We start from the raw sequence: 27469 nt of genomic DNA, 5'->3' as shown, positions 1-27469 counted from the left end.
AGGCAGGGAGGGAGGGAGACGAAGTGTAGGGGGAGAGGAAGAAGACGAAGAGGCAAGCAGTAGGAATGAACAACAGGCCAGAAAGAGGAAAACAGAGATAAATTCCAGCATTTACTCAGTTCACGCCTTCTGAACGTACAAAAAACAGAGGAAGTAGCCAAGTCACGTCCTGTATCACACACACACACACATTAACACACACACACACACACATTAACACACACACACCTTTGGTGGGCTCTGGCGGCCTGAACTGCAGCGGGTATCTCAACACGTAGTAGTTATTCCACACGTACAGCTGGTTGTCCCGGGGGTTGTAGTCAATGGATGACACGTACTGGTAGGGGTTCGGGAACGGGATCTGGACCGGCACCTCGCGCCCCCTGCTGGTGTCAAACGCGTACAGCACCATGTCCCCGCCTCCCGCCCCGCCCCCCGCTCGGTCCGTCTGGCCCTCGTCGTCCTGGAAGACGGAGCGCACCGCGTAGAGCACGCCGCACACCATGAAGGCATTGCTGGCGCCGCGCTTGTCGAAGCTGGTCGCCCACGTGCCCTCAAAGCGCAGCGTGTAGGGGTTCACCTGGAGTAGGGGCGGAGGTGGAAGGGGAGGAGGTGGGAGGGGCGGAGGAGGGAGGGGAGGAGGTGGGAGGGGAGGAGGAAGGGCAGAGGACAACAGGGTTGGTTCTTAACAAGGATCCCTCTTTCCCTCCCTCCCTCTCTCTCTCCCTCCTCTTCCTCTCCCTCCCTCCCTCCTCTCCCTCTCCCTCCCTCTCTCCTCTCCCTCCTCTTCCTCTCCCTCCCTCCCTGCTCTCCCTCCCTGCTCTCCCTCCCTCTCCCTCCCTCACCTGGCTGACAACGATGCGTCCGTTGTTGGCCTCCGTGGAGTAGATGACCCAGAGTCCGTTCTCGTCCACGGCGAGGTCGATGTCGCTCTTCCCACCCCAGCGGTAGGGCGAGGTGTCATGGTAGTTGGCGTTTGACACCACCGCCTCGCCACTCTTAATGCGCGTACGGAGGTCGTACTTGACCAGGTTGCGCGTGCGCTCCTTGTTGTAAAACACGGCGCCGTCATAGACCACGAAGCCCGTGCCGTCGACTCGGCTCGGAAGCCTGGGCGGTACGGAGACAAGTCACAACAACGTAAAGATGACATAGAAGGATGATGACACTAAAGGATGATGTAGAGGTGACACAGAGATCACTAAAGGATGATGTAGAGATGACATAGAGAACACTCAAGGATGACGTAGAGGTGACATAGAGATCACGAAAGGATGATGTAGAGATGACATAGAGAACACTCAAGGATGACGTAGAGGTGACATAGAGATCACTAAAGGATGATGTAGAGGTGACATAGAGATCACTAAAGGATGATGTAGAGATGACATAGACAACACTTAAGGATGATGTAGAAGTGACATAGAGATCACTAAAGGATGATGTAGAGATGACATAGACAACACTTAAGGATGATGTAGAGATCACACAGAGATCAATAAGGGATGACGTAGAGATCACACAGAGATCACTTAAGGATGATGTAGAGATCACACAGAGATCACTAAGGGATGACGTAGAGGACAGGACAAAACATTGAATTTCCTCTGCGTTGTCTCGGCATGTTCGCCTTCAACGCAACAACACGGCGAACCTGCAGAAAGCGACCGACCCCCTAAACTAATTGCAATCCTAATAACCTAACAATAAAACAACCAATAATCTTTATGACATGTAAAACCCAGACCTTGACCGTCCACCCGTTCAGGAGTCCCGCCCCCCTCCTCACTTGTAAGTACCGCCCCCCTCCTCACTTGTAAGTCCCGCCCCCCTCCTCACTTGTAAGTCCCGCCCCCCTCCTCACTTGTAAGTCCCGCCCCCCTCCTCACTTGTAAGTGGTGGTGACTCGGTTTTGTCTGTAGTCATCCCAGGAGGCGTACTCATACAGAACCTCCGTCCTATAGGGTGTCCATGGCATCACGTACAGCCTATCAGCCGCCTGCAAGGGGTCCTTGCACCACGCCCCCGACTGGTGCTCCGCCTCCAGCAAGGAAGTGGCTGGCAGAACGCTCAGGATAGAACCGGGACAAACAAAGACTGGTTTGGGGGGGAGCAGAGAAAAGAGGAAGGGGGGGAGAGATGGAGGGAGGGATGGAGGGATGAGAGAGGGGAGGTGGGGGGGGAGGTGATGGGAGGAGAGAAAGATGGAGAGGAGGGGGATAGAGGAGGGGGGGTGGAGGGAGGAGGTGGATGGGGGAGAGAGGAAAATATTATGAGAAGAGAGAAAGGGAGAGCAGAGGAAAAGAGATGAGAAGTTCATTGTCATAAAACACTGCTGCTGTCACCTGACAATGAGGACAAAAATGAATTCACACAGAGCGGTGGTAAGAGTCTGTGTGTGGGTGTGTGTGTGGGTGTGTGTGTGTGGGGGTGTGTGTGTGTGTGGGTGTGTGTGTGTGTGGGTGTGTGTGTGTGGGTGTGGGTGTGTGTGTGTGTGTGTGTGTGGGTGTGTGTGTGTGTGCGTGTGTGTGTGGGTGTGTGTACAGGTTTTACTATACTTGAGGGGACCAGACGTTTTGATATCCAGACTTGAGGCACGGATATCGAAACTAAGAAACATGACCTGGTGGGTACATTTTGCCCATGATGAGAGGCTCTTTTGAGGTAAGGTCAAGGGTCAAATTTACAACTGGATTAAAATCTGATTTAGAATCTGGGTTAAGAGTTAAGGTCAGGTTAAAAGTTAGCGTTGGATAAAACAGCATTTTGAATGACTTGTTTGGTCCCCACAAAGACAGAAAAACAAACATCTGTTTTGTCCACGTGTGTGTCCATGCGTGCGTGCGTGCGTGCGTGCATGCGTGTGAGGTAGATTCAAGGAGACAGGGGGGCGGAGCTATATTTCCCTTGAATTGAACGAGATGGATGTGGTTAGTTTAGACAGAGAGCACAGGGATTGGTCAGCGCACATCTGCTTTTCTGACTGGCCACACACACACACACAAATGCACACACACAGACTTTATGTTACACTGACTGTTACACTGACTGTTACACAATGACTGTTACGCTGAATATTAAACTGTCTGTTACTCTGACTGTTACACTGACTGTTACACACTGACTGTTACGCTGAATATTAAACTGTCTGTTACTCTGACTGTTACACTGACTGTTACACACTGACTGTTACGCTGAATATTGAACTGTCTGTTACTCTGACTGATACACTGACTGTTACACACTGACTGTTACGCTGAATATTAAACTGTCTGTTACTCTGACTGTTACACTGACTGTTACACTGACTGTTACAAACTGACTGTTACGCTGAAGATAAAACTGTCTGTTCCTCTGTCTGTTACTCTGACTGCTATACTGTCAAGATACGCAGCAATAGTGTATCCTAACTATGCCCCAGTATAGACATAACACCAGTCTATTACAATCTATTTATTATGGTTGACTGAATGAGCAATGGATGAATGGTGATATTAGCTCAAATAAAACAATAAATCCACTGAATAAACAGCTATGTTCAAATGTGCTGCTGTGTAGTTGCTATCTTTCTTCCTGCTAACTTAATCTGAACAATAAATACGTTTTCATGTTTCAATGATCAATTATTAATTATTCAATTGTTGTGGCTCAAACACCTCAATGTCCCCCAGACATGGTTTAATGGCAAATGGCAAATCCACTCACAAGGTGATTGGTGGTGACCTGTCTGAGACAAGGTGATTGGTGGTGACCTGTCTGAGACAAGGTGATTGGTAGTGACCTGTCTGAGACAAGGTGATGGTTGGTGACCTGTCTGAGACAAGGTGATTGGTGGTGACCTGTCTGATACAAGGTGATTGGTGGTGACCTGTCTGAGACAAGGTGATGGGTGGTGACCTGTCTGAGACAAGGTGATTGGTGGTGACCTGTCTGAGACAAGGTGATTGGTGGTGACCTGTCTGAGACAAGGTGATTGGTGGTGACCTGTCTGAGACAAGGTGATTGGCGGTGACCTGTCTGAGACAAGGTGATGGGTGGTGACCTGTCTGAGACAAGATCATTCTTTTCAAACTGTGTTATTTTTGGAGGAGCTTGGCAATATCTGTGGGTTGATCATGTGACTGGAATTTAGGTTGACTTCCAATTAGTTAATTTGCTTAATCCAAATCAAAGTGAAGCTGATACTTTTGTTTACGTTCCTATTTAAACCATTGCGGACGGGATATGTAATTACACATTGGGCAGATATTTGCCGCAAAAAAACAGATTTGAGGAAACATAGTGTGAACGCCTGTCAAGTTGGCGGACAGTCAATATTGTACCGACGCACTTCGGAAACGGACAGGCTGCCATCGGACATGAATGTCACTGAAGACGCGTTCCTATGACGACGTGTTCACGTTGACATCACAAAGAGCCATCAAATGACAGGAAGAGGGTTTTTCTCCCGGTCAAACCACAGAAGAAGAAGGACTATGTGTCAATCAATGCATCACACTCTTCTATGTACGAGGACCAGGGCAAGGTTATTTGGTGACTTGGTTATTTGGAGATTTGGTGACTTGTGATTTGGTTGTTTTGTTACCTGGTTACTTGGGTAATTGTTTTTTGTGTTATTTGGTTGCTTGGTTATTTGGTTATTTGGTAAATACCCATGTGTGGTTGGTGCCCTCTCATTTCCCCAAACAAATCTGACTAAGGAGAGAAATAGCTCAATGGTTTAAGTCAACCGGACGATACTGGATGGCTCGGTCTGAAACTGATGGCTCGGTCTGAAACTGATGGCTTGGTCTGAAACTGATGGCTCGGTCTGAAACTGATGGCTCGGTCTGAAACTGATGGCTCGGTCTGAAACTGATGGCTCGGTCTGAAAGTGGATGGCTCGGTCTGAAACTGATGGCACGGTCTGAAAGTGGATGGCTCAGTCTGAAAGCGGATGGCTCGGTTGGAAAGCGGATGGGTCGGTCTGAAACTGATGGCTCGGTCTGAAAGCGGATGGCTCGGTCTGGAAGGGGATGGCTCGGTCTGAAACTGATGGTTCGGTCTGAAAGCGGATGGCTCGGTCTGAAAACTACCTCGGTTTGCATGGACGTATTTATCCAACCTTGACTGAGCAGCAGTGGCCTGCTGTTATGTAAATTATTTTTTGGGATGAGCTAGACACACACACACACACAAACAAACAAACAAACACACACACACAAACAAACTAACAAACAAACACACACACACACACACGCACACACAAACAAACACACACACACACATACAGAAACACACACTCATAGATACACATTTGGTGTCATTGGGGTTCTTCCTAAAGGACGGAGGAAAGGAAAGAGGAGAGATGAGAAGAAGAGGACAGTGTGTGTGTGTGTGTCTGTGTATAGTGGGGGTGAGAGGGAGTGTGTGCTTGTAGTAGTTTCAACGGAGCAACGTTTGTGTGAGAGAGACAGAGAGAGAGGAAAGAGGGGAAGAGAGAGAGAGAGAGAGGGAGGGAGGGAAAAGTGGAAGAGAGAGAGAGAGAGGGAGGGAAAAGTGGAAGAGAGAGAGGGGGAGGGTGAGAGTGGGTGAGAAGAGTCTGCTTGCAGTAGTTTTCAGGGGAGAGAAAGTGTTTAATTTTGAAAGACAGAAGTTTGTGCAGGTGTGTCAGGGGAAAAAGAGTGAGAGAAGGATGAAGGCTGAGAGAGAGAGACCAGAATAATACAGAAAGACAGAGAGGAGAGAGATTGAGAGGGACAAGTACAGGGAGAGAGAGGGGGAGAGGGAGACAGAGAGGGGGAGAGGGGGAGATGGAGAGGGGGAGAGGGGGAGAGGGGGAGATAGAGAGAGGGGGGGGAGAGAGGGAGAGAGAGAAGGAGATAGGTAGAGAGTGAGTGAAAAAGAGAGAGAAGATAAAGGAAAAGAGGGCAACATCCAGCACGAAACAACATCCTGGGAGAGAGAGAGCGATGGAGGGATGAAGAGAGATGGAGGGATGAAGAGAGTGAGAGAAGAGGGGGATTCAAGATGCTACGGCGTGTCTTTACCTTTTTGGTCCACTTCTACTCCCATTGGAAAAAAGAAGGGAGAGAGAGAAAGAAAGAGACATCAGAGGGTGACTGAAAGAAAATCGAGATTGTATAAAAGAAAAGTGAAGATAGGAGCTTGTTTTGCCGACCACAGCACAAGACGCCCCCACCCAACCCGCCCTCCACCCACCCCACTCCGCCACTCCACCACTCCGCCACTCCGCCCCTCCGCCCAAGGCCTGCGGAGAAAAGAAAGCTTCTCCTGACTGACAAAATAGAGCTGAAATAGAAGAGTTGAGTTAGTAGGCGATCGGCTGAAGTTTCCCGTTGATCGGCCTGTTTTGAAACACTGAATGTATAGAAAAGAGATTTCAGGCAGTGTGTTTGTGCAGAAGCTTCACAGCCTCAAAATAGATATTTGTCCAGATGGGTAAAACAGCTACATGACATTTTGTGCATGTGTGTTTGTGTGTGAGTGTTTTTGTGTGTGTTAGAGAGAGAGAGAGTCTGTGTGTGTGTGTGTGTGAAGTGAATGTGTGCACAGACAAGTCTTCGGTCCCCCGTTCGGAGTGGCGCAGCGGTAACGTGTGTCTTGGAGCAGAGAACCAGTGCTATGAGAACCGAGTGCAGGAACCGGTTCACTAAGAACCGTGTGCAGGAACCAATTCACTAAGAACCGTGTGCAGGAACAGGAACTGTGTGTGTCCGGGCGTTCCCGTGTGTGTGTGCGCGTGCGCGTGCGTGTGTACTTACTATAGGGAACACACTCGTATTGTGTCTCCAGATATTTGTAGGTTCCAGGACAAGGGTCTGGGAACACATCGACACCGGCCACCACCACACACTGAGTCCTGTTGTTACATCTGGACGGAGGAGGGGGGGGGGGGGGGGGCAGGGGGGAGGGGGGGGGGGGGGGAGAGACAGAAAGGGAGAGTCAGAATGAGAGACAGAGAGAAAAAGTAAGGACGAACAGAGAAGGTAGAGGGGGGGTGAGAGAGGAGTGAGTGCGGGGGAGATGAAGACAAGACAGGGGGGAGGGAGAGGAGAGAGAAAGGGGGAGAGGGAAGACAGATCCATTAGAGGCTGTCTGAAGCTTCTGTTTAAAGTTCCAGCGTAGGTTCAACAGCAACACACCTGATTACAGTAACCAAGGATCTGATGGGGGAGAGGGAGAGATGGGGGGAGGGGGGGGGGTGCGAGAGCAGCTCGTATTGATCCGGGGTTTCAAAGTAAAGGCTTGATAACGAGCTGATTATTTAAATGAACGCTGTCGTGGTTGGGGCAGAATGCGGACACCTCAGGGTGCAGAGAAAACACTTATGCAGGGAGGGGCGGGGGGGGAGGTTGAGAGAAAGGGGGAGGAAGAGAGGGACGGGGAGAAATGAGGGAAACAGAGGGGGGTACAGGGGAAGGAGGAAGGTGGATGGGGTGAGGGAGGGAGAGACGAGGGAGGGAGCGACATTGACGAACAGAGGGAGGAAAGGAGTAGCTTGTATTGATCTGGTTTCAGGGAAAACACTGCTGAGCACACAGCCTCTGGCGCCACACTGCTGCTACAGACAGAACACACACAGACACACACCAACATACACTCACACATCACACACTCCTACACTCACACACACACACCTCTGTCTCTCATTCCTCTTACACAGACAGAATACACTGCTGCTACAGACAGAACACACACAGACACACACCAACACACACTCACAGACACATCATACACTCATACACTCACACACAAACACACACAGACATACCTCTGTCTCTCATTCCTCTTACAAAGACAAACACACTGTTGCCACAGACAGAACACACACAGGCACACACACATTCATACACACACACACACACACACACACACACACAAATACACATACACACACCACTTTCTCTCGTTCCTCTTACACAGACAAACACACAAATAGCTGTCAAACACATCGATTGGTTTGCATGGACATAATTACACACACAAACACACACATACACACAGGGCACACACGCATTCATACACACACACACACACAGTGGGAGAGAACCAGTAATGTGGCGAAAATGCGACCGAAGCCGTGCTCTCAGGGCGAATCCAAGCACTGTGAACAGCCAAATCAGCCCCTCTCAATCACTTTACCCAGCTCAGTATTTTGATATAAAGTACGACCGACGCAGGATAATTCGGCGGCGTGGCAACAGCTGCATAGAGCCATATAACCGCATACGTTGCTTATGGCTCTACAGCTTAAACCGAGCGGCATTTTGGACATTCAGGATAGACTACATTATTAGTATAACCTGCGGGCAGGCATAAAAACACATGGGCGGCACATTGCACTGTTGAGAGTGTTGTCCAGAACTCCACTCAGGGCATCCTAAATAAGCGTCTGCGATTTGGTGTAAAACGCATTACAGAGGCTTGAAAACACAATGCCAACAGTGAAGGAGGAAGGTAATTTCGAGCTAACGAAAGTAAAAACGCAGACAAACAACGCTGTTCTCTACACAATATTTAAGAACGACAGCGTCGTTGGCGTGTTTCCAAGCCCCGGCGTAATTTAGCATGAAACAGTAATCAGCCTCGGTTTCAGGTCCTTGGACCCATCCATGCGACCAGGTTACAGTGGTGCCAAAAACACGCCCACACATTTGTTAAGTAAATCCAACGGTCGGGCAGGGGGAACATAAACCGCAGCGTACAAGACAACCAAGAGGGGAGGGATCTGGTAGGGGATTGGTTGTTTAAATTAGCAGAGAGCCAATGGCTATCAAGAAGACCATTTCTGGCAGTTTCCTTGCAGGCTAGTGTCTGAGAACAGGATCAGTCGTAGACCGACACACACACACACACCTGTAAACACACACACACACACCTTTGAGACATGATCTTGAGCGCGTCAGGTAGGTAACACTGTGTGTTTTCCATCTGGAACTGGTCGGCGTCGCAGATCTTGTCGTCGGTGCGTCCGTAGTTCGCCGTCTCGATCATTATGACGTCACTTCCTATGACATCACGGTAATGAGAACAGAAACAAGCATTCTAGCGAGGTAACATCACCAAAGAAAAACACACATACTTGGTGTGGCTACTCTGATACAACGTGACAACAGCCTTCACTTCCCTTCGGACTTTGAGGCCACCACATCTCACATTATTTCATTACAACAGAGGTGTAAAAAGTACAAAGTAAAAGTACTCAACTGGGTTCGGCTGTGTTCACCACTTTTGGGAAGTATCTAATTAAGATCTAAATAACCAGGTAAAGGGAGTTCAAAACTAACTAGTGATCAATTAAATAAAAAGGAAGAGTGTAAATTATCAATTAAGGACACTGATGAGTTATGGTCTTTTAACCCTTCTTTAGGAACTTCCCAAAACTGGTGAACACAGCCGAGTACTTCTACTTTGTACTTTTTACAGCCCTGCATTACAAACATCTCCCCACACACACACACACACTCTACCTGGACAGCGCAGCTCGATGGGATAGCCCTCACAAGCTAGCTCTCTCCTCAGCAGGCCGAAAGGCATCGCAGCTCTGGACATAGCTGAGAGAGCATGGAAGAGAGATTACGCGGTGTGAGTAAACCTTTTGTCACAATAAAAGCATTCCACGGCAGTTTTGGAGACGCTTGGCGTTGAGCTGGTCTTCATGCTCATCGGAGGTTTCAGTTAGAATCGGTCTCCTTGTGTAAACGCAACCGGAAATAAATGTTTAAAAGAGAACGACACACGGAGATAGAAAAGAACAGGAGCAAATAAAGAACAGGAGTAAATAAAGAACAGGAGTACTGGAAATAAATAGGTGAGTACATAATTGAGAACAATTGCTTGGCGGCTTGGTGATTGGAACATCTGACCAGTAACTGTAAGGTTGCTAAATTGTATCCCTGAGATAGAAAGCTGTCCTTCTGTTCCTGTCCTTCTGTTCCTGTCCTTCTGTTCCTGTCCTTCTGTTCCTGTCATTCTGTTCCTGTCCTTCTGTTCCTGTTGATTTGTTCCTGTCCTTCAGTTCCTGTCATTCTGTTCCTATCCTTCTAATCCTGTCATTCTGTTCCTGTCCTTCTGTTCCTGTCCTTCTGTTTCCGATCATTCTTTTCCTGTCCTTCTGTTCCTGTAGTTCTGTTCCTGTCCTTCTGTTCCTGTAGTTCTGTTCCTGTCCTTGTGTTCCTGTAGTTCTGTTCCTGTAGTTCTGTCCCTGTCCTTCTGTTCCTGTAGTTCTATTCCTGTCCTTCTGTTCTGATCATTCTGTTCCTGACCTTCTGTTCCTGTAGTTCTGTTCCTGTCCTTCTGTTCCTGTAGTTCTGTTCCTGTCCTTCTGATCCTGTCCTTGTCTTCCTGTCCTTGTCTTCCTGTAGTTCTGTTCCTTTCATTCTGTCCCTGTCCTTTATGGGACATCACAACTCTATTGCATGTCTGCAAAATGTAGTAACTGACCCAAAACCTTTAATTCATGCTTCAAAACCTAGTCTTTGTGTCAGCCATTGGCACCAAAATAAAAGGTATTTTGTCATCGTGTGAGCCGTACTGGTCAAGATGTTTAGATGTTTTCTCAGTCCACTCTGGAAATGTTTGTTATATTCAAATTTCAGTTTTGTTCTACTTTTTGTTGACACCGAACGTCTAGCGGGATGCTATTGGGTATCACACTGAGCATTTTAGATACAGATTTCAGTAGTAGGTAGATGTTTACTTGGATATGTCAGTGCTTTACAATACTGTAGTATACAGAAAGAAAAAAATGCACAAATACTGTAGTACACAGAAAAAGGATATGCAACAGAAATGAAAGACATGCGGTAGTCCTGTAAAAAAAACAATAAGTTGTACCTGCTCAAATCCGAAACACTACAAGTTCCCACTTTCTTGGCAATATCCACCAAGACGCTCCTGTTGGTCTGGCCAGAGACCTTCGTCAACATCACATCTGATGTTCTCCCTTGTGATGCGCCAGGAGACAAATCTCCTTGCAATTCCTATTTCATTACCATGTCACCAGGCAGGTCATTTGCCAATTCAGAACACACCACAAACATTCCGTGTCGTATATATTTATGGAATATACATGTATGTCTGACAGATTTTGATAATTGAATGGATCATGTTGCATGTGATGCCTCACATGATGAAAGAATGTGTAGAGGTTGTGACGAGTATGACAATTTTACTGAAAATCTGTTTTGATCACCAAGCCATGTGCATGTAGGTATTGTGCAAGTTGTGGACAATTTTATTTACTCTTTTATACACCAAATGCCAAATGCGATCGATTTGCTTAAATTAGTAAGAAATTCCAATCTGTTGGGAACAAGAAACTAACCGTTCAGAGATGTGAACTTATTGTTTTGAAAATAAAATTGCATTAAAAAATTAAGCCAAAGCAAACTGTAATAGAGTGTGAATCCCACCTCTGTCTCTGTGTCTGCGTATCAGTGTGTCTGTCAGGGTGTGTGTGTGTATTATTGTTTTACTACACTAATAGAAATACCTTGATTGTAAAACATGAAAAATTCAACACTGTACAGACATTTCATCAGTCCCAAATTAGAAACAGGCTATTTTAGGACTAGGGGTTATGTTTAGGGTAAGAATTCAGATCGGGGTTAGAATCTGAGGTTATGTTTTGGGTTAAGGTTAGGGTTAGGTTAAGCTTAAGAGGGTTTTCAGCTTGTGCCGAGGTTGCACATACCTATTGCATCTTCCAGCTCTGCCTACGTGCAGTATTTACACAGTAAGTCACTCTGGACTGGACAACGTGGAGGATCATGGGACTTTTGTTTGCCAGGCAGATCAATGGAGGCTGAGAGCTTAGACCAGTGACCCACTGTGATCCGACGGGGGGGGGGGGCAGACAAAGGTAAATTAGGAGGGGGGGTACACAAATAAATAAACGGATAAATAAAACAATAAGTAAATGATATTCTGTGGCCAATAATGACCAAGTCCTGCCCAGAGACTTGAGGACTGAAGTGCCACAAACGTACGCGTCTCATATAGCCGGCGTACCGGCCCGGGTGTATTTTTAGACCTTGTCCTCAGTGTTCGTGGCCCTTTAACTCTCCGCAAAGCCTCCACCGAACCCCCCCGCAGGCTAAAGGCAGTATACGGTTCCCCGACGTTGGTGCCAAATGGGGGCCGAAGGTTTTCAGCGCGGCTGTCCACTGAGATTCCCCAGCCTCTCCACTGGGCTGCGATCCAGGGGTCCTCTCGTCCCCAGACTGTCGACGTGGGAAGTGGTTGGAGGATCAAGAGCGTTCCACCAGATACTGGGATTTTATTCTCCCTGCTTTCATGTGGAGGTTCTGTTTGAGGCGTGTCAAGATAGCGCGCCTGGATGTGTTCTACGTAGTGACATTGATTGGCACGTTGCGCCCCCCCCAACCCCCCCCCCCGCCGCCACGCGTGGTTTGTGCTTCCTGAAAGGTCATGCGTTGTGGGATAATGCTGGAAGTGTGTGCATGAAGACTCATTCATTTTCATTATTTTATATTATGTTCATGAATTCGATTTTGAAAATGTTCATGTCCCAGGAACATTGCTTGCTTCACGTTTGTATGCCGGACCCATCAAACCATTGGACCCAATTTAAATCCCCACAGACAAACCCATATTTCCCAAAGTGTTTTATTTTCTCCCTTTGCCCAACTTCTGCCTATTTTGCTATGTCTTGCAAGGGTGTTGAATAAAAAAGAAATACCTCAAACCTTCATCTTCCACACACTTGTGTCCATCCACACTATCTGTTTTTTTTTTTTATCTGTCTCAACCTAAAAGGATCATGACGAACAGGCCAAATACCTAAACCGAATGTGAAAGAAATATTTATTTGGGGATTGGTCGAAACACATATGAAACATTCATGGACATTTGGGTAGCCGTGCTGCCCTGCAGAGAAAACACAGGCTTGCTGTTGTTTTCTGTTTCTCCTGAAATTTGTGTCTTTTGTTTTCGGCTGGAGCTTTCTAGAATGTTGACTCATACAACGACCCGGAGGATCAGGCAGCTGATGAAAAGTGAAACCAAGTCAGTCTCTAGTAAGTTATCTTTTTAATAGCCTCTCCTCTTTGAACTTGCGATGACCCTTTAAACGTAATAACCAGGGAGTAGAAGGAGAGTTCCGGCCCAAACTGTATTTCAGAGCCCGGCAACACCTGCACCCGTTGACAGGAGCAAGCAGTTTGGTTAAAACAACAATAACACACAATGCTTGTATATAATTTGTATTCATTTTTGTAGCTGTCGCAGAACCTGTCTAGTCCGGTCACATTCATCATTGCTTCGTTGTGGGTTTTTCCACATCTCTTAACTGACAGTTTGCTGCCCCTTCTTGAGCAAAGAAAAACCCTTCCTGGACAGGACACCAACACATGATCGGTTGATTCAGTTTTTTCCTGACTGACTGCACATGGCTGAGCGTTCACAGGCCCACATTTTTTCTTTAGCGAGAATGTTATATAACAGGTTGAATCGAAAATAGCGGATTGACGTGCATGTTGATGTTGAATGCGTGGGAGTCTATAGGACAGTAGGATGTTCAGTGGGTGGTTTGGGGTCGGACGCCGCCTTGGCTAATACATCGTTCGTATTGGTGTTCACTCTGACGTCCCTCTGAAATGCTGTAGTGGGGGAAATCTTCACCGTGTGATCAATTTCAACATTTAGGGCTGCAATACGAGCTGAGAGTTAAAGGTCAGGAAAAATATAATTTTGAATGGGAATAACTGTTCTGGTCCCATACAGGATCTTAAAGCCTATAATGTGTGTGTGTGTATGTGTGTGTGTGTGTATGTGTGTGCATTAATGCACGTGAGTGAGTCAGTGGTACCGTTTCTGAATTGGCTGACTGTTAATTAAGTAAAAGGTGTAATTCTTACCTTGGCCAGAGGGGGCGACGTGAGCCAGGGTGATGGCATACACACACAGGAACCACAGTGACAGGGCCATGCTGGGGGGAAGAGTTAGGACGCAACACCACCAGACGCCTCAGGAGAGCCTGAGGAGAAAACCAGTAGAAGTGTTTCAGGGAGTGTGTGTGTGTGTGTGTGTGTGTGTGAGAGTGAGTTTCTTTAGCTGGATGTCCACGGAGAGAGAGAGCTTAAGAGAGAGAGGAGGGAAAAGGAGAGCGAGAATTGGAATTTTAGGAGGGGAGGTATTCTTTATTCATCTTGTATCGTCTGTCCTCGTCTCCTGTTCAAAACCCATTGCATGAGTAAGCCATGGTTTCCATGCCTCCAATTGATTTTGAGGAGGCGAGAAGAGAGAAGAGAGGAGGTGAGAAGAGAGAGCGGAGGCGAGGATAGACAGGACAAAGAGTGTAACATTTTGGAAAGATCTAGAAAACTGCCCAGAATTTTCAGATGAACCAATCTCTCACTTCCTGCTCTCAAGGTGGGAAACCTTGTCAACAGACTCTGACTGCAGTCGATGGAAGCTTGACAACCCACCATCCTGCCCTAACCCTAACCCTAACCCTAAACCCTAACCCCAGGTCAACCTACACTAAACTACAGTTTCATACATGCTCCTAGAGCCTGTCATCCCCAGTTAATCAGCTCTATACTAGCCCTAGAGTCAATTAATCAGCTCTATACTAGCCCTAGAGTCAATTAATCAGCTCTATACTAGCCCTAGAGTCAATTAATCAGCTCCATACTAGCCCTAGAGTCAGTGAATCATCTCTATACTAGCCCTAGAGTCAGTGAATCATCTCTATACTAGCCATAGAGTCAATTAATCAGCTCTATACTAGCCATTGAATCAGTTAAACAGCTCTATACTAGCCCTAGAGTCAATTAATCAGCTCTATACTAGCCATAGAGTCAGTTAAACAGCTCTATACTAGCCCTAGAGTCAGATAATCAGCTCTATACTAGCCATAGAGTCAGTTAAACAGCTCTATACTAGCCCTAGAGTCAATGAATCAGCTCTAAATTAGCCCCAGGGTCAGTTAATCAGCTTTACATTAGCCCCAAGGGTCAGCTAATCAGCTCTACATTAGCCCTAGGGTCAGTTAATCAGCTCTAAATTAGCCCTAGGGTCAGTTAATCAGCTCTACATTAGCCCTAGGGTCAGTTAATCAGCTCTATATTAGACCTAGGGTCAGTTAATCAGCTCTATATTAGCCCTAGGGTCAGTTAATCAGCTTTACATTAGCCCTAGGGTCAGTTAATCAGCTCTACATTAGCCCAAGGGTCAGTTAATCAGCTCTACATTAGCCCTAGGGTCAGTTAATAAGCTACATCCAGTTAGTCAGGTATGTATCAGTCATAGAGACAGTTATTAGTTAGACAGCTCTGTAACAGTTAGTCAAATCTGCATCAGCTTGTTAGCTGTGTAGTAGGTAGTCAGGTAGGTAATCAGCTCTGTACCAGTTAGTCAGATCTGTACCAATAAGTCAGATCTGTACCAATAAGTCAGATCTTTCAGATCTCTTCTGTTCATGGTGCCACCACGCCCAGCCAGGTGTACACGAGGCCCCTTAACCGGGGAAATTCAGCACCCAGAGAGACCAGCAGTCTGCCTGAACCCCTTTTTCCAGCCCCCTGAGTCCCAGAGGCCAACTCAGCTACCAGTGTGCCCTCAGAGTTCCATGCAGTGGCCCCTTAAACCCAGAATGTGTCTCCCGGAGGGACTGACCAGCTCCGCCCCTCTGCAGCACCACAGTGGGGCATTCTGATTGGTGGAGATTGAAATAGAAATTGCCTTTGTTTGCGCTTATATAACCAATTAAATTTTTTGCTTCAGAGATATTGAATCCTCTCATTCAAAGATATTGACTGAGATAAACGTTATTAAACCTTTGAACCGGGTTTTATGGTTAGATTCGATGTCTTGATAAGGAGTGAAGGCTTTCTTCTGGAAAGACGTCCAAATAGTTTGTTGGCATTTGGCCACAGCTTGTTGGTCATTTGGCCAACGAAAAATAAACATGCTAAAATGTCTCAATTACTTTTATTGATTTTCCACTAGCGGTGGCTAAAGGCAGCGGAAGCCTGTAATGGCTGTTTAAGGAAAACTGAACCACAAATTATTTTATCTCGGCTCAGGTGACTTTCAGGGTGAGAACCATCTAAAATCAAGAAATCATTGATCATATATTTGGGTTTTAAGTGACAACACTGCATGTTTTCCTACATAGATCAGCCATCATATCAACCTACACATTGTAATCAACCTGTACTAAGAGAACGTATCATTCCCATCACCCTTTAACAAACCTGACTAATACACCAATAAACCTGGTAAAAGCTCAGTTCAATCTGTACTTGGCATCTTGTCCGTGCACCAGCCAAACCACCACTAAACAGTCATTTTAGCCTCCATATTTTTTTAAAGGTTGAGAGAGAGAACTGGAGAGAGTCACGGAGAGGGCAAAAAAAAAAGAGGAGAGTGAAAGGGAGAAAAAAGGAAGGAGGGAGCAATGGAAAAAGAGAGGAGACGGACAAACACAGAAGAGAGAGAGATGGGGAGAACAATGGAATGGAAAAAAGAAGGCAGACTGAGACGTTGGAACAGAGGAAAACAATAGAGAGATAGAGAGCACCATCGACAGAGGGGGAATGAGGAGAACAGAAAGAGGTAGAGGGAAAGATAGAGGGGGAATGAGGAGAACAGAAAGAGGTAGAGGGAAAGATAGAGGGGGAATGAGGAGAACAGAAAGAGGTAGAGGGAAAGATAGAGGGGGAATGAGGAGAACAGAAAGAGGTACACAGAAAGATAGAGGGGGAATGAGGAGAACTGAAAGAGGTAGAGGGAAAGATAGAGGGGGAATGAGGAGAACAGAAAGAGGTAGAGGGAAAGATAGAGGGGGAATGAGGAGAACAGAAAGAGGTAGAGGGAAAGATAAAGGGGGAATGAGGAGAACAGAAAGAGGTAGACGGAAAGATAGAGGGGAAATGAGGAGAACCGAAAGAGGTATAGGGAAAGATAGAGGGGGAATGAGGACAACAGAAAGAGGTAGAGGGAAAGATAGAGGGGGAGTGAGGAGAACAGAAAGAGGTAGACGGAAAGATAGAGGGGGAATGAGGAGAACAGAAAGAGGTAGAGGGAAAGATAGAGGGGGAATGAGGAGAACAGAAAGAGGTAGAGGGAAAGATAGAGGGGGAATGAGGAGAAAAGAAAGAGGTAGGGGGAATGAGGAGAACAGAAAGAGGTAGAGGGAAAGATAGAGGGGGAATGAGGAGAACAGAAAGAGGTAGAGGGAAAGATAGAGGGGGAATGAGGAGAACAGAAAGAGGTAGACGGAAAGATAGAGGGGGAATGAGGAGAACAGAAAGAGGTAGAGGGAAAGATAGAGGGGGAATGAGGAGAACAGAAAGAGGTAGAGGGAAAGATAGAGGGGGAATGAGGAGAAAAGAAAGAGGTAGGGGGAATGAGGAGCACAGAAAGAGGTAGAGGGAAAGATAGAGGGGAAAACGAAGGAGTGAGAGATGGAGCCAGAGCCGCACTGTGCTCCCTCGTTCCACTGTTACCATGGTGACAGGACGTCACATTCAGCGGAGGTAGGAAAGGGGTGGGGGGGCGACGAGAGGACAGGGGGGAGAGGAGAGAGGAGGAGAGATAGATGCAAGAGAGGAAGAGGAGAGCGAGAGATGTTGTCTCTGTGTCCGTGAGAAAGAACACACCTACACACACACACACACACACACACACTGCTGCACATTGGTCCCAGCAGCCTCCAGCCATTTTCTCACTAAACTTAAATAAATGATACACCAGACCAGAGCTCACAGGCTGATCACAAGACTCCTGTGAGCGCATCTGTGGGGTGATCTTAAGAACCCGCGATCACAGGGCCATCGCGATCACAGCACGCGATCTTCATGTACAGCAAAGCGTCCAATCAAAAACGTAATCTTTTGACCAACGGGTAAAATCACCTTATAAACCCTGTCTGTCGCCCTTAATGGTCTATTCCAATCCATTTAAATGTTACTGGAATTTTTCAGAGCTCCAGAATGGCCATAATTAAATGGTCCATTTAAGTGTGACAAAATCAATGGAGGCAGGTGACAGGTGTGTGCAGACAGATGACGGGTGTCAGTGTCTTGATCCTAGGCTTCACAGTAGCCTTCAGAGACCGCCACAGGTGTCCGACAATATGAGTAATGAAGAGATGCCAATAAAAGTCTCAAAAGCCAATATTAATAAGCCAATATGAAAAATAGGAAAAACCTTGGGTTTACCAAAAACAACAAAACATTTGCTGAAGATGAGACCTTAGAACAAAGATGGCGGCAGTAGAGAACTGGAATAGCCATACCAGAGAAAAAACCCAGCGTCTAGTTGAGTCAATACATCTCAGACTTACGTCTCAGGCAGTCTAATACAAGTGCTGAATTTGGACGTCATACTAATCAGTCCCAATACTTCTGTGACCTGTATTGTCCATATAGAAAGACCAGCTGGGCAACATTCCAAATGTCCTGTTCCCTGTTTGCCTACACGTTAAACATGCATGTGGTAGTTAGACAGTTAACCTAATCCCGGAGAACACCTGTAGACTGCAGAAAGAGTGGAGGGACGGAAAATGTAAAATCGGGTGTAATTCCCCCCCACCCTCTTTTTCCTTGTGATCAATAATCAAGATAATGCATGGTCTTAATGGACTTCCATTTAGGCAAGTTGTTGTGGTTTGCCAGGTAATATTAACGATTGAGAACAAGAACAAATAACCGCAAGATATCAAATAGGCTGTGGCAACACGGCGATAACCAGTTTATGTAACTACAGCCTTTTGTAACACATATTTTCCACCAATATACAGAGCCCTGCTAATTTTCAGCCCACAGCCATCTTTTAATATCCCATTAATATTTCCCCCTGTCTTCCCACAACTTTGTCCGTTAGTTCTTTTTGAAAACTCCTTGGGTATTTCAAGGTCAAGTGTTTGATTGGCCATTAGGTAACTGACAGAGGGAACTGACAGAAACGGCAGAATTGTGAATCACAACAACTGAACACAGGTCCCCTTGAAAGTGTGGGGCGCCGCGTGAAAACAAGCGGGAAAGAACATCGTGAAACAGTCAAATGCTTGAAACATCTGAGGAAGTGACCCAGTAAAATGTAAAGACCTCCAAGGGGGTACAGACAGCTCCTGGCGTTGCATGAGAAGCAGTGTCATTTTTAAATGGTGAAACCATAGTTGTCGCGATCGTTTAATTTCGAATCCAAACTTTTCACGTACAGAGACAAAAAGTTTGAATATTTGCATTATGTCCCAATAATTTCAGAGGGCATTGTATGTTCCACGAAGTTTGTATCCCCTAAAACTATTCATATAAGGGGTACAGCGTCGTTCTTGTCCATGGCATGGTTCCAGCTAGGCTAGATGTGTCACAGCGCTGACACGTCTCCGATGGGATCACATCCACATTGAACTAGTCATCTTTCTTCTCGAATCCAGAGAACACGACACATTATTATGACAAAAAACATAAAGCAACGCTAAGGTCCTGAAGAACAGGTATCGGATACTGATTCTGAGAACAGGTTATGTTCCCAAAAAACACAAAGCAACGCTAAGGTACTGAAGAACAGGTATCAGATACTGAGTCTGAGAACATGTTATGTTCCCAAAAAACACAAAGCAACTCTAAGGTATTGAAGAACAGGTAGCAGATACTGAGTCTGAGAACATGTTATGTTCCCAAAAAACACAAAGCAACTCTAAGGTAATGAAGAACAGGTAGCAGATACTGAGTCTGAGAACAGGTTATGTTCCCATATTTTAGCATACACTTTTTACATACATTCCTACATAAATTCCTTTTCTTGTTCAAAAATGTATCACAAAAAAAACTCACCTTTGTGAAATGCAAATACAGCGTATGGCAATACTATATTTTCAAAGCCCTTCACATTTCATTCCGTTCTTGTCATGCTGATTCATTTTTTTGTGACCTGCCGCTTCAAAGACAGTGATTTGTCAACAGAACTCGGTGCTTTCTATTGGAAGCTAACAATATCCCAAATTACCTTGGCATACACCATTATAGGGTTATGTTTTTCTTAGAACAACGCGCTTTATTAATGAACATAACAAGGTGTTCCTAGGTGTGCCATAGGATGGTCATAGGGTGATTATGAAGTGTTCATAAGGTTAAGGACATAAGGACTGTAAGTTAGTTAGGGAGTTAAGAACAAGTGCAATTCAGAGGTCTGTCCCAAATGACAACTTTGGATTATGGGCCAGAGCAAAGGGAAGTGAAATGTGTGTGTGTGTGTGTGTGTCTGTGTGTATGTTTGGATGTGTGTGTGCCTGTGTTTGTGTCTCTTTGTGTGTGTGTGTGTTTGTGTGTTTGTGTCTCTTTGTGTGTATGTGTGTGTGTGTGTGTGTGTGTGTTTGTGTGTTTGTGTGTGTATATGTGTGTTTGTGTGTGTGTGTGTGTGTTATAGTGTCTCTTTGTGTGGTTGTGTATGTGTAAAGGGTGTATATGTTTCCTGAGGTTCTCTCCATCTCCTAGTTAAGTAATGATGGCAGACAGAATTAGGTCACACATCAAATGCCCGTGTTACTAAAACACACTCGCTGTGCCCACAATAACCCCTCCTTCACCCCGAACAAACAAACAAACACACACGCACACACACATGCACACACACATGCACACATACACAATGTGCCCACAAGGACCCACCCCCACCATCACAGAAAAACACACAAGCACGCAGAAACACATTCAGGCCTCTCCCTTACACTCCCAGCCCTCCTTTCCCAGCATCACACACTCAGACCAGGCCATGGACAAAATCCAGCCCCAGGCCAATGTCCGGCCTAGTTGGAGACAGAGAACAGGACACAGGGTGGAAGTACCTGGATGAATAACAGACAGGGAGTGATAGAGGGTGAGAGAGAGACAGACGGCAAAAGTCAGAGAGACAGTCAGGGAGAGAGACAGACAGGGAGAAAGATGGAAAGAGACAGACACAGAGAGACAGACAGAGAAGCCTGAGAAAGAGTGGAAAGAGACACAGTGAGACAGAGTGACATGGATAAATGGAGAGAGATAGAGGGATGGATGAGGGAGAGAGGGAAGACAGCCTGAGAGACAGAGACAAAGAGAAAAGGAGAGACAGACAGATAGACACATACAGACACTAGCCGTAGGCTGTATGACATTAGAACACAATAGAGACCATGAATAGAGGACAGAAAGAGGGAGAGTTTGTGTGTGTGTGTGTGCGTGCACACATTTTCCCATGTGTGTGTTTGTGGGCGCCTGTGTATGAATGTGTGCTTGTATAGGTGTGTGTGTGTGTGTGTGTGTGTGTGTATTTTAGGGACATATGTAAATAAGTGGGGTCTGATCTCTTCCCTACCTGCTTTCCCTTTCAGATACTGTATCAGACATAACCAAATTAGCTGGGTGTGTGTGTGTGTGTGTGTGTGTGTTCATGCTTTACTAACCAAGTGGGGACCAAACATTTTCACACGAATAGTAAAAGAAGGAGAATTTCACTTTGTGGTACATATTTTGTCAGTCCCCACAAATGAAAGGCCTTCCTCCGGCTGAGGAGTTACATTTAGGCTGAAATGTAACCATTGAATTTTGGGTTAGGGGTAAGTGGATAGGTTTAGGGTTAGAGGTTAGGTTTAGGGTTAGAGGTTAGGTTTAGGGTTAGAGGTTAGGTTTAGGGTTAGAGGTTAAGTTTAGGGTTAAGGATCAATATTTTGTGTTGAAGGTTTGGGAATGTAGTGTTTTGGATAGGGTGTAGTGTTTTACCAGGGCAAAAATTTACCAGATGTATGTCTGTGTGTGGGTGTATGTGTATGTTTGTGTGTATATGTGTTTGTGTATGTGTGTGTGTATATGAGTATATGTGTATATGTGTATGAAAATTAGATGTTTGTATCTGGTGGTTGATGTAAATGATATACTATACTGGTCAGATTTATTTTGTTTTCCAATGACACGCCACACACAGAAACACAGATACATCGCACACACTCGCAAACACACACACATACACACCACAGACACACACACCGCAGACACACACACACACACACACACACTGTTTGGATCCTCTACAAATCAGTTTTACCATACACTTATCTTTTCTGCCATCTATCAACCTCTGTCCATCTCTCTCTACCTCATCATCTTTCATTCTTCACTTTTCTTCATCTTTCTCTCTTCACTCCTCTAGATCTTTTTCTTCACTCATCTAGATCTTTTTCTTCACTCATCTAGATCTTTTTTTTCACTCCTCTACATCTTTCTCTTCACTCCTTTCTATGCCCCACTGGGCGTGGCAGTGGGCGTGGCAGTAGGCATGATAATAAGCAAGGTTGGCCCATCCATTCTCTGAATTTTAAGGGCCACTGCAAATGTATTGTCTGCTATTCTAAAATATTTCACATCAAGCTAAGAACTTGGCTCACATATTCAGCAGATAATGTAGCTACAACATTAAATAATTTTTGCTAACAAAATATTCTTAAAATGCCAAAATGCCAGATAATCTACTTCTCACCAAGTACCGTCATCTTTTTTTTTACAGATGTTCATATTTATTATTATTATTTACCTTTAATTTAAAGAAGAAAACCATTACAGGTCTGTCATGGACGACAAAATTGTCAACGGAGATAACCAGCACAAAATACCCTGAACAGAATTATAAACGCAACTCTTTTGTTTTTGCCCCCATTTATCAGGAGCTGAACTCATCTAAGACTTTCTCTATGTACACAAAAGGCCTTTTTCTCTCAAATATTGTTCACAAATCTGGGATGTTTTCAGCTTCCAGGAATTGTGTACAGATCCTTGCAACATGGGGCCGTGCATTATCATGCTGCAACATGAGGTGATGGTCGTGGATTAATGGCACAACAATGGGCCTCAGGATCTCGTCACAGAATCTCTGTGTATTCAAAATGCCATCAATAAAATGCACCTGTGTTTGTTGTCCATAACACACGCCTGCCCATTCCATAACCCACGCCTGCTCATACCATAACACACGCCTGCCCATACCATAACCCCACCGCCACCATGGACCACTCGATCCACAAAGTAGACATAAGCAAACCGCTCACCCACACGACGCCACACAACTGGGAAAACCGTGATTCATCCGTGAAGAGAACACCTCTCCAAAGTGCCAGACGTCATCGAATGTGAGCATTTGCCCACTCAAGTCGGTTACGACAACGAACTGCAGTCAGGTCGAGACCCCAACGAAGACAACAAGCATGCAGATGAGCTTCCCTGAGACGGTTTCTGACAGTTTGTGCAGAAATTCTTTGGTTATGCAAACCGATTGTTGCAGCAGCGGTCCGGGTGGCTGGTCTCAGACGATCTTAGAGGTGAAGATGCTGGATGTGGAGGTCCTGGGCTGGTGTAGTTACACGTGGTCTGTGGTCGGGACGCCAGTTGGATGTACTGCTAAATTCTCTGAAAAGCCTTTGGAGACGGCTTATGGTAGAGAAATGAACATTCAATTCACGAGCAACAGCTCTGGTGGACATTCCTGCAGTCAGCATGCCAATTGCACGCTCCCTCAAAACTTGCGAGATCTGTGGCATTGTTCTGTGTGATGGAGCTGCACATTTTAGAAAGGCCTTTTATTGTGGCCAGCCTAAGGCACACCTGGGCAATAATCATGCTGTCTAGTCAGCATCTTGATATGCCACACCTGTTCGGTGGATGGATTATCTTGGCAAAGGAAAAGTGCTCACTAATACACAGATTTGTGAACAATATATGAGAGAAATAGGCCTTTTGTGTACAAAGAGAAAGTCTTAGATCTTAGAGTTCAGCTCATGGTAAATGGGGGCAAAACAAGTGTTGCGTTTATAATTTTGTTCAGTGTAAGTAAATGTGATTAAGAACATTTCTTTGTTTTTTCTTACTATAAATGCCTGCACACAACACACATAATAAAACCAAACAGTCTTATGTATGATAACATTTCAAACATATATATATAATATATATATTATTTTGTTTAATATATATATACATAATATGTATTAAAAAATACAATGAATAAATAGCATGACTTAAAAGAAACATTTAAAAAAACAGAAAATATATCACAAGCAGACACATTTTACATAAAGCAAAAATTCATAAATGTCACATCAAAACTGAGAATGTCACATCCATAAGGGTTGGTTTTCCTCTCTAAAGTAAACACCTATTTTTATAATTGTTGTTTTTGTAATGCAGCTATGCCTTTTAAAGTGGTTATTAATATTTTATCCTAAGAATGTAAGATTCATAGACATTCACCAAAGTTTCTGTTCTCCCACAACTGCCTGAGTGTCGTTCCCTTAATATGAATTGGGATTCATCATGCTTATGTCATTGTGTTTGCACTTCCTTTGTAGGGTTCAACAAAAATTGATATCAAAACGTTCATTCATTCTTGATATTTAAGTTCTGTGAGGCAATGTCTTCGGGATTTTGTGTGAAAATGTCACATCCATGACGCTGGAATTGCCCATATGTCAATTACATAAACTGCAAACCGCCTGGACGTGGAAATCCTGACAAATCGTTGAGCACTCTGCTCTCCACATTTTAGCCCTACGGCCAAAATGTAATGAACACTTCAGTCGAGGCACCTGGGGACAGGTTTTTTGAGAGCCCAAGGCTATCGAACGGCCATCGTCTTTCCTGCCGTTGCTTTCTACTGTATTTCATCGAAAGTGCACACCTCATTCTGACAGAGGCAAAGTTTTTATTTTTAAGGGCAGACATATTTTATGCAGTTTCTGGAATTTCCTGAATTGTTCTCGTTGGTGTGACACACATCTTGCCGCTATGATTAAACATTGCAGTATTTCTCCCAGCAGATGCAGGAGTGTGTCAGTGTTCGATTTGATTTCAAATTATTTGCAGATCTGTATAAGACCCCGAGTGAAATATGTGTCTCAAATGTAATGATGCATCTCTTTCAACAGCAAGGCCGTGCACAGTGGGTCAGTCAAGGTTTTTCTTAGCTGTGGGTCAGTCGCAGTGATCGGGTAACCAGTATATTCTCTGTTTAAGGATGGTTCGTTTTTTCCAACTGATTCTTCCCAGTGTGTGAAAAGGTTTCCTTTTTCGTTTTTTTCATGATTTGGTTGGGTCTTTGTTGTTCTCCTGGGGCTCTGTGAGATTTGTTTGGGGTTTTTCTCTCTCTCACTCGCTCTCTTTTTCATCTCTTTCTCTGCACATCTCCACTTTTCCCAGGTGATCCCTCTTTCCACTCTCAAAGAATCCCCAGTCAAAACATATTGACACACACACTCACACACACACACACACGCATTCCCAGCAGAATAAAGCTACAGAGTTGAGAACAACAGAGACAGACAAAAATAACACTTTTCAAACAGTTGGAAATCACCGTCACACGTGCACACACAGAAACACAGACACGAAAAGCGTGCGTGTGAGTCACCACTAGAAAACCTTGCAGTAAAATACCTCTCTCGTCCATCTTTCTCACTGAAGGAAGGGAGAGAGAGAGAGGGAGAGACAGAGTGACAGGAAAGAAGGAAGAGACAGAGAGAGACCAGGAGAGAGGAAGAAGCCAACAGAAAGCGACAGGAAGAGGAGAGAGTTTGGATGATGCTGGCAGAAAGAGAGGGAGAGAAGAAGAGGCAGAGAGACAGAGTGAGTGAAAACGAGGAGGGCAGACAGTGAGGGAGAGGAGAGGGAGGGAGGGAGATAGAAGGAGTGAGCGTGAGGGGGAGAGACTGAGAGAGGGGTGTGAGGGTGGGGGGAGAGATGGGAGAGAGGGGTGCTCTAATTGTGTGTTGGAGTGTTAAATTCACCACAGAGCCTTAAAACACAGTAGGGTCACACAGGCTCGAGCACAGCGGGAGCGCCGCCAGTCGACAGAATGTCATATCTCTTTAGATAACCAGCGTTATTAAGCATCGTCCTGGGTGGTGTGTTTACGCCCGCTTGTGCGTGCGTGTGCCTGGTCTACGTGCGTTCGCCATATCGACAGGCCAAATCCTAGCCTGCGTCGTGTGTGTGCGCTTGTGTGTTCAGACCTAACCGTGTATCATACAAGCACTCTACACATATACACGCCATTATTTTTGCTTACCGTGACCGTCGATTCTCCCTCCTCCTCCTCTCTCGTTCACTGCGTCTCCTCCTTCATCCCTCCTTCCCGCCTCTCCTCTCCTCCGGTCCCCCAATCCCTCCTTCCCGACGTTTATGCTCTGTTATCGGCTCCCTCGTGCCCTTTCTTTCCTCCCTGCCAATACATGAAAAATGACCCCGTGTAATAAGCAGCCCGGTTGCGCCCAACGATGCCACGCGCACAGTGTGTGTGTGTGCGTGTGTGTGTGTGTGTGTGTGTGTGAGAGAGAGAGAGATACGGGATTAAAAAAGGGAGTCAACCGATAAACGAGATGGGAATTATTATCCGACACCGCAAGCCTATCCTCCTGGCGGAAAAAAAACACTCCTCCGGAAGAAAAAAACAACCCACTGTAGCGTTGCACACGCGCGCACTCTATCCGAGATCTCCTTATAAGAATCGACGGTCTTTCCCGCTGTTGCACGTCACGCAACAACGTATAGACCATTAAAATAATTCCCTAGGGTCTCAACTGACTGTTGCCTGTTATACTCGCTTCTGTCGATGTAGGTAGTAAAAATAAAACACATAAACGTATTCTAGGACAGGCAAAAAACGCAAGCCATGGACTATTCTAGTCGAATTCCCTTTCCGTCGATTCCAGTGAAACGCAATCGGACGGTTGAGCTCGTGCTATTGACCGTGGAAGCCAATGCCAAACCTTTCAGGAGCGGATCTCAGCCATTGTGGGCACAGTGCGTATCATGACTCCTCTCTCTCTCTCCCTAGGCTGTAGAATGCGGTAGGATCCAAGCCAAACACACACAACCATATAGACTTTCATGGTGGGCTCACACACCTCACTGCCATGTAGAGGCGACGAATGGCGAACTAATTAGAATGGAATACCTGGATGGGCAGTCGTGGACAACGCGCTGGGTTTTCTCAATGGCAGCGATTTCTGTTAAACGCGGCCTCGCCTTGCCTTGTGCCGGGACTGATGTTGTATCTCTCTATCTCGCTCGTTCTCTCTCTATCACTCTCTCGCCTTTTTCTCTCTCGTTTTCTGTCTCCATCAGTGTCCGTTTTCTGCGTGCGTGCGAACACACGCTTTCACACACGCGCGCGCTCACACACGCACTGTAAAATAAGTCCTTCCTTTTTTCCCGTTAAACCTATAAATGTTCATTTTCAAATATGCCTAATGGTAATTGCTGTATGTCTTTAAGATATCTATTATGCAGTGAATTCTATTATTTGCCTATATAAAACATTTGACCAAGGAGTTAGACCCATAAAACAGAATGGCTGGACCTAACGGATGCTTGATTATGATTTAAGGTGACAGAACCCTAAATGTGGACGGCAAATGACTCCATAAAAATCCAAAATCGTAGTAATAACGCTAATTCCTAAGGAGTTCATT

At 45.6% G+C, this 27469-nt stretch overlaps 1 protein-coding gene across 1 annotated transcript in view; it reads right to left on the bottom strand.

Annotated features, from left to right (window-relative positions):
• LOC105031604 (adhesion G protein-coupled receptor L1) overlaps positions 1–27263 on the bottom strand; it is a gene marked incomplete at its 3' end in the record, with an annotated part of 37799 nt that extends 10536 nt beyond the window's left edge. Inside the window, exons 1-10 of the mRNA XM_029122329.2 lie at positions 26953–27263; positions 26065–26217; positions 13884–14002; positions 9474–9557; positions 8882–9011; positions 6765–6874; positions 6030–6044; positions 1890–2097; positions 846–1110; positions 229–580 (exon numbers count right to left, since the gene is read on the bottom strand). Of these exons, the coding sequence (XP_028978162.2) occupies positions 229–580; positions 846–1110; positions 1890–2097; positions 6030–6044; positions 6765–6874; positions 8882–9011; positions 9474–9557; positions 13884–13953 (1234 nt within the window). The remainder of the gene's footprint in view (positions 1–228; positions 581–845; positions 1111–1889; positions 2098–6029; positions 6045–6764; positions 6875–8881; positions 9012–9473; positions 9558–13883; positions 14003–26064; positions 26218–26952) is intronic.
• Positions 27264–27469: the final 206 nt, after the last annotated feature.

This window comes from Esox lucius, chromosome 9 (assembly GCF_011004845.1).
Source record: "Esox lucius isolate fEsoLuc1 chromosome 9, fEsoLuc1.pri, whole genome shotgun sequence".
Taxonomy (NCBI): Eukaryota; Metazoa; Chordata; class Actinopteri; order Esociformes; family Esocidae; genus Esox; species Esox lucius.
This window is presented reverse-complemented; position numbering and strand designations above follow the sequence as displayed.